General features: G+C 41.8%; 1 protein-coding gene across 2 annotated transcripts in view; it reads left to right on the top strand.

Annotated features, from left to right (window-relative positions):
• The window catches only part of LOC137434950 (dedicator of cytokinesis protein 7), a 264,889-nt gene that overhangs the window by 39,060 nt on the left and 211,744 nt on the right, over positions 1 to 14,085 (top strand). For both annotated transcript variants that reach the window (XM_078784918.1, XM_078784912.1), the window contains exons 5-6: positions 9,606 to 9,735; positions 13,209 to 13,418. In XM_078784918.1, coding sequence (XP_078641044.1) covers positions 9,606 to 9,735; positions 13,209 to 13,418 — 340 coding nt within the window. The remainder of the gene's footprint in view (positions 1 to 9,605; positions 9,736 to 13,208; positions 13,419 to 14,085) is intronic.

Genomic DNA, 14,085 nt, shown 5'->3' with positions numbered 1-14,085 from the left:
TTCAAGAAAGAACCCCTCAGCACATACATAGGGGAGGGGTAGGTGCAGACTGGAAGTTTGGGACCATTAGACCTCACCACCACGTAATTCAAAACACCTCACCACCAAGCAATTCAAAACACTTCACCACCAAGTAATTCAAAACACCTCATCACCAAGTAATTTAAAACACCTCACAGCCATAAAACACGTAATAAAAACACCTCACCACCACGAAATTAAAAACACCTCACCACCACGAAATTAAAAACACCTCACCACCACGTAATTCAAAACACCTCATCACCAACTAATTCAAAACACCTCACCACCACATAATTAAAAACACCTCACCACCACGTAATTCAAAACACCTCACCACCACATAATTCAAAATACCTCACCACCACGTGATTCAAAACCACCACAACGTTATTAAAAACACTTCACAACCACGGAAACAAAAGTTTGAGGGAGTCGCTAAATGACAACACAGACACTGCCCAGATGTGTAGACACATAGATAAATGACTGTACCCGAGTTGCCATTTTGTCATGGTTTAAACCAATCATAATTCAAACAATTATTTTGCACAAATGTCTTTGTAATATACGTGATATCACATTTTATAAACAATTGAAGTTGAAAAAAAAAAATTTGGAATTTTTTTCAGAAAAAATACCCTTAGGACATACCGACGGGAGAGATACAGTCACGTGAAAAAGTAAGTACACCCCATGTAAAGTTTTGACTTTTTCAACATATTTCAACATACACCTATTTGATCTTCATTTCAACAATATTGAAAGATAAAGGTGATATAATATAACAAATATCATGAAGCATTTACATTTTGTAGTCCATTGTATAATTTACATAAACATAAATGCAAATTTCGCACGTGGAAAAAGTAAGTACACCCTTGGCTCTAATAGATGATATTGCCCCCTTTGGCAGAAACAACCTCAAGTAGGCGTTTCTTATAACTGTCTACCAGTCTCTGACATCGACTAGGAGAAATTTTTGCCCACTCCTCCATGCAGAATTCTTTCAGCTGTGTGATGTTTGAGGGGTTTCTTGCATGCACAGCTCGTTTCAAATCCCCCCCCACAACATCTCGATGGGATTTAGATCCGCGCTTTGACTTGGCCATTCCAAAACCCTCCATTTCTTTCTTTTCAGCCATTTCTTGGTGGATTTACTGGTATGTCTATGGTCATTGTCATGTTGCAAGGTCCAATTTAAATAGAGATAAATGCAAATTTCGCATGTGGAAAAGTAAGTACACCCCTACATTTATCACTACTTCAAATACCTAAAATAAAATCAGGTTCACCAGCTCAGGTGCAAATGATTAGAACATCGTTAGAGAGGATCTTGGAGGAACCTGTCTTATTTAAACCTCAGACATTTAGTTTGGTTTGCGCTTTGTTGTTGGAAGTGTGCGGCGTCACCATGGCTAGATCAAAAGAGCTCTCCGAGGCCTTCAGAAAGAAGGTTATAGATGCCTACGAGACTGGGAATGGATTTAAAAAGATCTCCAAACAATTTGAAATCAATCATTCGACTGTCCGGAAGATCATCTACAAGTGGAGAAGATTCCAAACAACTGCCAACTTGTTCAGGCCAGGACACCCTAGCAAGTTCAGCCCGAGAGTAGACCGCAAGATGCTGAAAGAAGTCTCTAAGAACCCCAGAATGTCATCACGGGACCTACAGGTAGCTCTTGCCACTGTTGATGTCAAAGTGCACGAGTCTACCATTAGAATGAGGCTGCACAAATTTGATCTACATGGGAGGTATCATTTCACTCAAGCTTTTGGGTCTCACTATCTGCCATGATCTTTCCTGGGAAAACCACATTTCAAATCTGGCCTTGAAAGCCAGTTGCCGACTGGGCATCCTCCGTCGTGCGAAGTCCTTCCTTGGCACACCTGAGCTCCTTACCACATACAAGGCTTTCATCCGCAGCTCAATGGAATACTGCTCTCCCCTCTGGGCTGGTGCTCCTGCCTCACACCTAGCTCGTTTTCACGCTGTTGAAACCAAAGCGTTCAGAATCATTGGAATCTCCCGCGATGAAGCTAACTCCAAGGGCCTTTCACTCACTCACCGAAGGCAGGTTGGTGGTCTTTCCGTCTTCTACCGACTCCTCTCTGGCCTTGCCCCCCAGCTCTCTCTGGGCTCTGTCCCCCAAATATTCCTACAGGTCGCACAAGATCTGCCTGCAACCCTCTTATTGTTAAACTGCCAAAATCAAGACTCTCTGCTCACCTTCACTCCTTCATTCCTCTTTTCTCCCGCCTCTGGAACAAACTCCCTCACTCTCTTCAATCCCACTCCACCCTCCAGGTCTTTAAAACAGCTGTTCACCGCCATCTCTTATCTTCCCCCATCCAGGACCTTGATCTTTTCTACCCCCGCTAATTTCACCCCAGGTCCTCTTTTTTGAAATACCAACTTCTGTCCTGGAAGTCCTTGGTGTCCTTGTGTTTTATACTTCTCCCACCCCCCCTCCCCTTCCCACGCCTCCTCCCCCCAGGTCCTCTCCCTCCCACACATCTCCCTGCTCTCAAATGTTGTGTTTGTGTGCTTCCCCTTCTCTCCCCATCTTGTCTTCCGCTCCCTCTTTTTATGTGTTTTGTTTGTCTGTTTGATTTGTTTGTGAAATAAATGTTAGCTCTTTCACGAGCCTCGATTCTGTATGCAAAAAAAAAAGAAGGTGTGCCAGGAGGAAACCTTTACTGTCCAGAAAGAACATCAGGGCAAGACTAAAGTTTGCCAATGAACACCGAGGCAAAGACCAGCACTTTTCGAACAATGTGCTCTGGACAGATGAGTCAAAGGTAGAGCTATTTGGCCACAGTACCAGAAGACATGTATGGCGAAAATCAAAGAAAGCATTTGACCACAAGAACCTGATACCAACTGTAAAGCATGGTGGTGGAAATATTATGGTTTGGGGCAGCTTTGCTGCATCAGGGCCTGGGCTGCTCACCATCATAGAATCCACTATGAATTCTTCATTGTACCAGAGGGTGCTTGAGGATAATGTGAGGCCATTTGTCGGAAAGTTGAAGCTCAACCGAAGGTAACATGACAATGACCCTAAACATAGCAGTAAATCCACCAAGGAATGGCTGAAAAGAAAGAAATGGAGGGTTCTGGAATGGCCAAGTCAAAGCCTGGATCTAAATCCCATCGAGATGTTGTGGGGGGATTTGAAACGAGCTGTGCATGCAAGAAACCCCTCAAACATCGCACAGCTGAAAGAATTCTGCATGGAGGAGTGGGCAAAAATTTCTCCCAGTCGATGTCAGAGACTGGTAGACAGTTATAAGAAACGCCTACTTGAGGTTGTTTCTGCCAAAGGGGGCAATACCACCTTTTAGAGCCAAGGGTGTACTTACTTTTTCCACATGCGAAATTTGCATTGATGTTTATTTAAATTATACAATGGACTACAAAATGTAAATGTTTCATGATGTTTGTTATATTATATCACCTTTATCTTTCAATATTGTTGAAATGAAGATCAAATAGCTGTATGTTGAAATATGTTGAAAAAGTCCAAACTTTACATGGGGTGTACTTACTTTTTCACGTGACTGTATGTGCATACCAGAAGTTTGGTACGATTTCACAAAAGTTTGAGAAAGTAGTTCAGTGACAAGACAAGACAAGACAACACAACACAACACAACACAGACACTGCACAGATATTATATATATATACATATATATGTGTGAAATCACATATGAACAATCCCTTTGGATGTCACATGATTTATATCTTGAAAAGGAAGCAATTAGGTTAACCATTCAGTTATAATAGCCATCATCCAAACAAATTGCAGAATGCCCCTAATCATGGGGTGGACTTCGAACTTGAGTTATTGCAGCACTATGTAATCGCATATATTGCACAAGATGGTAAAAAAAGCATGGAGTGCTATTTGATAACAATGCTCCATAGCTGAGCTTGATGTAGTAGCATCAAAGAGGATGGTCAATGGATGTCTCGATGCGACAACTTAACTCACTCAAGGTCTCTTGATTGGATTTGTGTTTAGGGACATGTCCAAGATTGAGGTGCAAAGTTTGTCATATAGTGCGACTAAACTACACAAGTAATATAATGGTGGTATTTGCATTCTGAAACGCCTCATGAATATGGTCTGGATGCATCATCTTCTTTTTATTCCTCCGCCGACTTGTGTTTTCAAGTTGTCCATCAGTCTGTTTTTATTACCGCGATAACTTGAGAACGGCTGAAGAGATCTAAGTCAAACTTGGTGCAGGTATGTATAATGAGGTAAAGATGAACTGATTAGATATTAGGGTCGCGAGGTAAAAGGTCATGTTTGGTAAAAATCCTGTTACCATTATAAATTTTCAACCAGTTATGGGATTTTGACCAAACTTGGTACAGGTATGTATAATTATGTATGTAAAGATGAACTGATTCGATTTTGGGGACAAGAGGTCTAAGGTCAGAGGTCATGTTAAGTAAACATTGTTACCACACTAACTTGTGAACCAGTAATGGGATTTTGACAAAACTTGGTACATGTATATCTATCTATAATTCCAGTAATCTCTGTGTGTATGTATGTGTGTGTGTATGTGTGTGTGTCTGTGTGTTTGTCTGTGACCGCTGTTTCTCGACAACCATGGGTCCGATATACTTGAAACTTGCCAGGTATATTGCTGGGGACCTGAGGATGTGCCTTTTCAATGTTTCATATTAATCGGAGAAGTAGTTACCGAGCTATGGCGATTTATTTACCAAACTCCGCAAGCCGTTCGCTTTGGACCAAACCATTTCATGTAAATAGAGGGGGGGGGGGATTGTCACCGTACTCGCAAGCCGTTCGCTTTGGACCAAACCATTTCATGTAAATAGAGGGGGGGGGGGGGGGGGATTGTCACCGTACTCGCAAGCCGTTCGCTTTGGCTTTGCGAATGGACCAAACCATTTCATGTAAATAGAGGGGGGGGATTGTCACCGTACTCGCAAGCCGTTCGCTTTGGCTTTGCGAATGGACCAAACCATTTCATGTAAATAGAGGGGGGGGATATAATTTTAGATATACTGTATATATAGTACGGGCATGCCCTAGTTATTATGATGCAAAGATGAACTGATTAGATTTCTGCATCAGGAGGTCAAAGGTCAGTTTCTGTAATAGCTTTTTTACCACGACAACTTAACAGATGAAGGAAATTAAGTCAAACTTAGTACAAGTATGTATAATGTTGGCACGATGCCCCCCACGCTGTTGGCACGATGCCCCCCACACTGTTGGCACGATGCCCCCCACGCTGTTGGCATGATGCATCTCACGCTGTTGGCACGATGCATCTCACGCTGTTGGCACGATGCATCTCACGCTGTTGGCACGATGCATCTCACGCTGTTGGCACGATGCATCTCACGCTGTTGGCACGATGCATCTCACGCTGTTGGCACGATGCATCTCACGCTGTTGGCACGATGCACCTCACGCTGTTGGCACAACCCCCCTCGCATGGCTTGCACGATACCCCTCACGGAGTTGGCACAATACCCCTCACGGAGTTGGCACGATGCCCCTCACTCAGTTGGCACGATGCCCCTCACTCAGTTGGCATGATGCCCCTCATTCAGTTGGCATGATGCCCCTCACTCAGTTGGCACGATGCGCTTGGGCGGTTGGCACAATGCCCCTCGGGTAGACGGCATGATGCCTCTCGGGCGGTCGGCGCGAGGACCCTCACGCAGTCTGAACGATGCCCCTCACTTTGTCTGAAAGATGCCCCTCGCGCGGTCGGCACGATGCCCCTCGCGCGGTCGGCACGATGCCCTTCGCGCGGTCGGCACAATGCCCCTCGCGCGGTCGGCACGATGCTCCTCGCGTGGTCGGCATGATGCCCCTCACGCGGTCGGCACGATGCTCCTCTTGCGGTTGGCACGATGCTCCTCGCGCGGTTGGCACGATGCTCCTCGTGCGGTTGGCACGATGCTCCTCGCGTGGTTGGCATGATGCTCCTCGCGTGGTTGGCACGATGCTCCTCGTGTGGTTGGCACGATGCTCCTCTCGTGGTTGAGACAATGCATCCCATAGTTTATTAGCCCGTGAGTTATTGTTTCCACCCTACTCGACCTTTTCATTCGTTAAAAACAGTGTAGAATGGGATTTCCAAGACCTTAATACCCTTCCATTGTAGTTATTATTTTTATTTTTATTTTTTACGGCGTAGCCGTTGAGAACAGTGTTTGTCTGTCTGTATGTATGTCCCCTCAAACATACACCAATCAGGGCTGAGGATCTGGTCACATGATAGAGGTGATGTGATGTCATTACGGCGGTATGATGGCTGACTCCACACACCGCCATTTTGATTGCTATGCCGTCCAGGCCGGACATATTGTTGAATCTGTTATGTATCACAATCTGCATGCTCTACCTTTTCGTTTTTCATTCAGTGTGAAACCAAACTCGTGAAACACATGAAGTAAAGCACGTGAAAATATGGATCTTTTATAACACTCCGTTGTTATCGTGGCTGTGGTTGTTGTTGTGTGTGGGTTCCTTCAGTGTCGTTTTATATATTTTTCTATTGCTTCGCAAAATATCACTCCTGTATATATAATTTTATTTGCTCATTCCGTGTCCTTCTAAAGGTTTTCTACTGTCGTAGAATAATAAATGTTTCGTTCAAATTGCTGTATGAATAAACCATACAGTAGCTCTTCTTCTTCTTCTTCTTCAAACTCGCAAAGAGGCTTTCAGAACTGGCAAATTCGTGATTAAACAAACGATTTTTTTTTTTACGGCGTAGATGTTTGGTTCCTGTGTTTACAGCGTTTGTCTCTCCGTATGTATGCATGTCCCTCACATATTTATCCTCCATATTTTTGTGAGTTTTATATCCCACAATTACGCTTCTGAAAAGTAGAATGTAATGCCATTTGGCTTTGCCAGTTATGTTTCTTTCAACACCCTTTTGGAAACGTTCATATATTATGTCATATACCTGGTTGGGGCAAATTATCCTACTTTATGATTGGGGGGAACTGAAATTATGACAACAGGGTGATGATATATGATGGGGTGGGGGTGGGGGTGGGGAGGGGAGGGGTGGATGCCCCCCAGATCATATATAATTAAAACTTTGATTAAGGGCTCTTCAAGCATTGAAGCATTTCTTATGACTGCCTTCAATCACCCTAAGCCTGGTGTTGGCTTAACGGTTAGGGTTGAGGGCTTGGGATTCTAGGGTCCTGAGTTTAAATCCCGGTCGGTCGTTGAATTAACACCAGGTGGGGTTGACTCAGCCTGTCATCCTTCCGAGGTCGGCAAAATGAGTACCAACTCACTGGGTCCTCTCTCAAGGAGGTTGGTGGCAGGATTTGCACTCCGGTCACTGTGAAATGCCTCATTCCGTAACACACACAGTGATGTGTGTCGGGATGGTGCTGAGGACACACTTTGATAGTGTCGACTAACTGACCAACATATAGAATAAACCAGTGTCTCAATGCAATCTCTTCACTTCCGTCATGACAGATAGCTTAGAGACTTGGAGTACTTCAAAATAATTTAATATTTACATTATTTGCTAACTGGTATCTCCACCCAGGTTATACTATCCTCTTCAACTAAAGTATCAAACAAGTCCGGCTACGCCGCTCTTAGACTTTCGGTCTTGTTTTTTTTGTAAAGCATTCACTCAGTATTGTAGTAACTGCTCTCTTTTCTTGTCTATAAATGGGAGCTTGTGAAAGGGTACTAGGCAAATTGATCTAAAATTTTGCAAACGCTGTTTTGTTTTTGGTGTTTCGTGATCTGTACTTTGTTGAAGAGTTTGTATATGGAAAGTGTATTTTGAAAGATTGCTGAATTTGGAAAATGAGAGAGAGGGCATGACTCAGGCATGGCAAACTGTGGACCCTGTGAAGGAGGTAAAAGAGAATGTTAGAAAAGCACTTCACAAAATGAAAAGAGGGGAAAGCCTTTGGCACATCTGAAGTTGTAGTGGAATTAGTGAAGGCGTTTGGGCTTGGGGGAGTAAAGTGGATGGTAGAGTTGATTAGTAAGATGTGGAGTGAGGTTAAAATACTAGATTATTTGAGGATGAGTGTAATAATACCATTTTTCAAACAGAAAGGGGAAATCATGGACTGTGGAAACTAAAGAGGGATATAATTGATGGAACATGCAATGAAGGTACTGGAGAGGATTGTAGATCAAAGGCTAATGGAGATTGTGAAAATAGACGAGAGGAGAGGCAGTAGAGATTCATGCAAGGAAGGGGAACAGTGGATGCCATTTTCATCATGAGACAGATTCAGGAACATCTAATGGCACCGAAGTAAGAAGCTATGCTGTGAATGCATAGGTTTAGGGAAGGCATATGGTAGGATCTCAAGAGAAGTGGTGTTTTGGTGTTTGAAGAAGAAGGGTGTACCAGAGATGTTTGTTAGAATTGTTATGGAAATGTTTATGGGGAGCCAGCACTGTGGTAATTACAGTGAATGGGGACTTGCATCATTTTAGAGTTAAGTGGAGGTTCGTCTCCAGCAAGGTTCTGCACTAAGTTGCTTCCTTTTTGTGATGGCGATGGACATGCTGAGTGACATCAGAGATTGATAATTGCAGGAGCTCCTGTTCACAGATGACTTTGTCATAACAGAAAAGTTAAAGCAAAAAGTACCAAGAAGAATGTTGTATTGGCTTACAAAGGCAGGGATTGACGTTTAACATGAGAAAGACAGATGTTAATGGTGGGTGGTAAGATTGGATCAGAGGGCCAATATTGTAGATTTGAGAGGTGAAGAGTTGAAACAAGTGGACAAATTCAAATAACTTGGCTCAGCACTAAACGAAAATGGAGGCTGTGAAGCAGAAATTTGGGGCAGAGTGAAGGCACCATGGATAAGGTGGATAAGGTCATTAGTGGTGTCGTTTGTGATCAAAGGATACTGAGAAAATGTAAGTTAAGAATCTACGAGACACTGATCAGGCCTGTTATAATGTATGGTGCAGAAACATGGGCTTTAAAAAAGAAAAAGGGAAGAGGAGTTTGCTGGGGAGAGCAGAGATGAGAATGAGGGGAGGACAAAGGTGAATTCTCATAGTAGAGAGAGCTGTTGAGGAATGAGGACATAGGCAAGCAATCTGGAGTTGCATGTGTTCCAGAAAATATTGTAGAGGTTAGGTTGTGGTGGTTTGGGCATGTGATGAGAATAAAGGATGAGGAGTCAGGTAAGAAAGTATGGAAAGGGCCAACTAGAGGGAAAATTTTAAGAGGAAGACTGAGATTAAGGTGGAAGGTGGAGGGATGTAGTGGAAAGAGATTTGAAGAAGGAGATAGAGGAGAATGGAGAAAGTGGATCCGAGTAGCCAACGCCTAACTATTGGGATTAAGGCTTAATAAAGAGGAAGAATGGGCATGTACTGCATTCTGCAGCAAAAAAACAAAATTTGGCCACTCAACTTTGATGTAGGTGGATAAAGTTAAACATTCAATTTGGGCAAAGAAAGCCAACAGACATTGAATTCAAATGCATTATAAAACCATAATTTCCATGTTGTGTTGTTCATTTTATCCTGCCTCTCCCTCATCCATTGTCATCCAGCTTTCAAAAGTATGGACTAAGTTACAAGCCTGAAGAATCTGAGAAGCAAAAGGAGCAGCACATGGGACTAATGCATCAAACATTTGAGAGTGATGATTATTCCGAAAAGGCCACTTCCCATGAGATGACGGTAATCCTTCCATGCCATTTTAATTGCTTAAAATTAATTTGTGCAAATGGTGCCTTAGTTACCCAGTACATACTTTGGGGTACCTCTTTTAAAAATCCAAACCTAATCCCCCTTCCCCTTGTCTATTTGGTCTAGTGATTGCAGTTTAAAGCCATGATAACAGAAGACAAATGCCTGGTTGCATAAAGCATCCTAAAGGAAAAATTTGAGGATTTCCTTTTCGTTTCCCTTAACATCCCCCTTAACATCTCCCTTAACAACCCCCTTAACAGCCCCCTTAACAGCCCCCTTAACAGCCCCCTTAACATCTCCCTTAACAACCCCCTTAACATCCCCCTTAACTTTTCCCTTAACAACCCCCTCAACTTTCCCCTTAACTTTCCCATTAACTTTTCCATTAACTTTCCCCTTATTAACTTTCCCCTTAACTTTCCCCTTAACTTTCCCCTTAACTTTCCCCTTAACTTTTCCCTTAACTTTTCCCTTAACTTTTCCCTTAACTTTTCCCTTAACTTTTCCCTTAACGACATACTTAAGTTGAGGATGGCTGCATATACTAATAGTTTTTCTTTCAATCCTTCCAGAAAGTTAAGGGAGCCACCAATTGGAAGCAACCTTTCATAAGTCACCCAGCTATTACACATTGTAACAAAGGTCATGATTCGTTGTTTGGGTTTAGATCAGTTTAAACTCATTTGCATACATGGATCAGCCACGATCATGGTTCGATGTGATTTATGGGTTGAGGAAAGATTTCCATTAAGGTTTCCCTTTGCTAAGGATTTTATTAAGTGCTGTTGCATAAACAACAAATTCCTTAGGATTTAATAAGTTTTAAAATCCTCAGCTGAGGATTTTCATACGGTTAAGGAAATCAGATTAGAGATAAAATGCTTGTTCCAAAAGCAAGAACACTTGATAAACATGTGATTTTAAATGATGCTTGTTATATTGCTACATACACTCTTGTTATATTGCTACATATGGAATTTAATAAGTTTAAAAATCCTCAGCTGAGGATTTTCATAAGGTTAAGGAAATCAGATTAGAGATAAAATGCTTGTTCCAAAAGCAAGAACACTTGATAAACATGTGATTTTAAATGATGCTTGTTATATTGCTACATACACTCTTGTTATATTGCTACATATGGAATTTAATAAGTTTAAAAATCCTCAGCTGAGGATTTTCATAAGGTTAAGGAAATCAGATTAGAGATAAAATGCTTGTTCCAAAAGCAAGAACACTTAATAAACATGTGATTTTAAATGATGCTTGTTATATTGCTACATACACTCTTGTTATATTCCTACATACACTCTTGTTATATTCCTGCATACACTCTTGTTATATTCATTCATTATATACACTCTTGTCATATTGCCGCATACACTCTTGTTATATTGCTGCATGGGGAATACGTGCTTGCGGATGAATGAGGAATAAAATGATTCTTGTATAAAATTCGTTCAATTCAGTACTCATTGTGCATGTTATGGTAAATGCGTTCATGTGTGCAGCAAATGTTTGGAAACTTTCTGAGAATGGTGAAAGTGTAAAATTATAAAAGTGAAATACAAGTGCGAAACTACCAGAAACATATTGTGGGTGTCATGAAAGAGTGAAAATGTTATCCAAGTCACTGTGCTGCCGCTCAGAGCGTGTTTCACAATGTACAATCATTTCTCAATTGGGAGGGGGGGGGGGGGTGCTCCCTTAACTTTAAGGAAATATTTAACGAAAAACTTGAGGATTATTTGTATATGCAACCATCCTCAACTTAAGGATGTCCTTGAGGGAGAGGTTAAGGAAATCCTCAAAATTTCCCTTCGGTATGCTTTATGCAACCGGGCCATAAACTCCACCCATCTTCAGTGGTGGAAGTAATAAAGTGGTAATTTTTACACAAGAATCATATTATTCCTCTTTCATCCACAAGGACGTGTTCCCCATGCGACATAAATCAAGTGTCATTTAAAATTACGTGTTCTTGCTTTTGGATGACTCTCTAATATGATTGGTTGACTAGCATAGCAACGCTCCTAAGGATTTCCTTAACTTCTAGGAAATCCTTATCCTTAAGGGTTGTTTATGCAACAGCACAAAGGAAATCCTTAGCTAAGGAATTACAACATACCTTAAGGGAAATTTTTCCTTAAGGTTAAGGGAGTTTTTTTTGCAACCGGGACAAAGTCTCTCTAAGAGGTATAATACAATTATTTTGACATTGCAATTCAAACTATTTTGACCATAATTTGTGGGAGCTAATGCAATGTTTAAAAAAAAAAGTTTTAACAGTTACTTGTGAAATGTGAAGGCATGGATACTTAATTATGTAACTGAGCACCAGCTTTCATTGCACCACCACCATCATAACCATCATAATGATGAAATAGTTTAAACCAATCAACCAGGGGAGAGAGAGAGGGGGCAGGGGAGGTGGGAGGCGATGCAGATTATTTATGTACATGTGTATCGTGTTGCGCCGCCTCCATGTGGGAGAGGGTATTAACAAGTCCCCACCCTTTACAAGTACAGTATGCCTATCCCCATGTTTTCCACTGAAGTAAGGTGTTTTGATTTAGGCAGCGAGAGGTATTTTGAATTACATTTGGATAAGGACAACACCATAACCCCCCTGGCCACTCCCGTAATGTATAATGTGACCATGAGCAGCCTGATTGTACCAATAAACGACTAAACCAATTATCTTCCTGATGCATACACGGTGTACACTGTGAAAAGTGAAATACAGCAAGGTCCTGTGGAACCTCTGGTAAAAGCCCTTACTCGAGAGAATGCCACATAGGTATTTCGGTGGTGTTTCGGCAATAGACCGCTGCCTCAAAACACTCCGGAGAAAAAACCCCGGGTTTCAAGCAAAAACATGCCCATTGCCTATGTGCATATTATATAGTACGTCGTGGTTATATAGCTTGAATAAATTCTAATTGCACTGGCCCAAAGGCTGACACCAGTGGACTGAAGTCTAAGGACAGAAGCCTGAGGCGCCTATGCATACTGTGGCCGTCACAATTCCCGTGACGCTTATCGGTTTCAATCCTTCTATATGTTATTATACTTTTAACAGTCGCTTTGGTGCTTTTACACTGAAGGGAAAACTTATAGGGAGGGCATGGCGATTGTGAATATGACAGCTCTGAAAGTGTCTTTGACTTTGCATATCACCAAAATGGTGGCCGTATGATTTTTAAGGTTACAGTTGTGCATGGAGTCAGGCCAGCTACCCAACCAATGGGTGGAAAGGAGCCTTACTCATGGACAAGCAAGCGTATTAAATTATTATTATCTTTGCAGCATTTCACTCAAATCACGATTGAAAAACATGTTAGACTTCTTGTATGGTATGCTAGCCCATCATAAAAACCATTATAACATCTAAAATATTTAGGAACGATTGGTGTTGGATCTTATTTGCACAGGATCATTGTTAAATAGTGTATTGTTTTCAGGAGACAACAGATCAAGACAAGGGACCTACCAGCCAGGCTGTAAATGGGCCCTCCCTTCATGAGTCACCACTGCAGAGCTCATGTGCTGACCCCCTAATTCCTGGCATTCTAGATGAATGCCCTTTGGAAGAACAAGATTGCAGGAATGATGAGGCAAGAAAGAAGAACCGACAGTCCAACATTTTTTCTCTGCTTTCACTCCTTGATGAGGTATTCACATGGAAATGATGGTTCAAGTGTAATGGTCGGAGGCCTGCTGGGAGTTGTTATGGAACTATTGGGGCGAGGGTACAATTATCATTATTTTTGTGGATATTCAGGCAGACATATTCAGGCATATTTAGGCTGACTAACTTCACTTTTAACGAGGTTGCAGTTTAAAAATTATTTCACAGAACAAATGGTGCAGAACCAAGAGCAAAAGTGATGGCTGTGATATCATCTGAAATAGCAATGCCTTCCAGATATGTTAGGGAGCTTACAAACTTTCTGAAAATAGCCTAAAATGAACACAAATGAAAATCAGGAAGTGAGTATGATGCTGCTCAGCTGTAAGCTACTTTACATTAAAAAATTAGAACTTCTGACAAAGTCCAGGTACAGAAAACATGGCACATGATGAAAAGTTGATCAGTTTTGTGCTGTTCAAAAGATGGTGTTAACAAAAAAATTAATTCCTAAGATAAAACCATTGTGTCGCAAAACAAATTTTTTTGCCTTACTCGCCCTAATATTTTCACCTTGGAAAGGGTGAGAGATGGGTGGTGATGAGATTAAGAAATGGGTGAGTGGCAAATAACTTTATGAACTTTAGGAGGCCTTTGGCCTGACCTCCACATCTTTTTAATGTCACTTTTGTGCAAAACTAACACAAACC

The sequence above is a fragment of the Myxine glutinosa genome, chromosome 1 (genome assembly GCF_964187855.1).
Source record: "Myxine glutinosa chromosome 1, kmMyxGlut1.1, whole genome shotgun sequence".
Lineage (NCBI taxonomy): Eukaryota > Metazoa > Chordata > Myxini > Myxiniformes > Myxinidae > Myxine > Myxine glutinosa.
The sequence above is the reverse complement of the archived record's forward strand: the minus strand, read 5'-3'. Positions and strand labels throughout refer to the sequence as shown.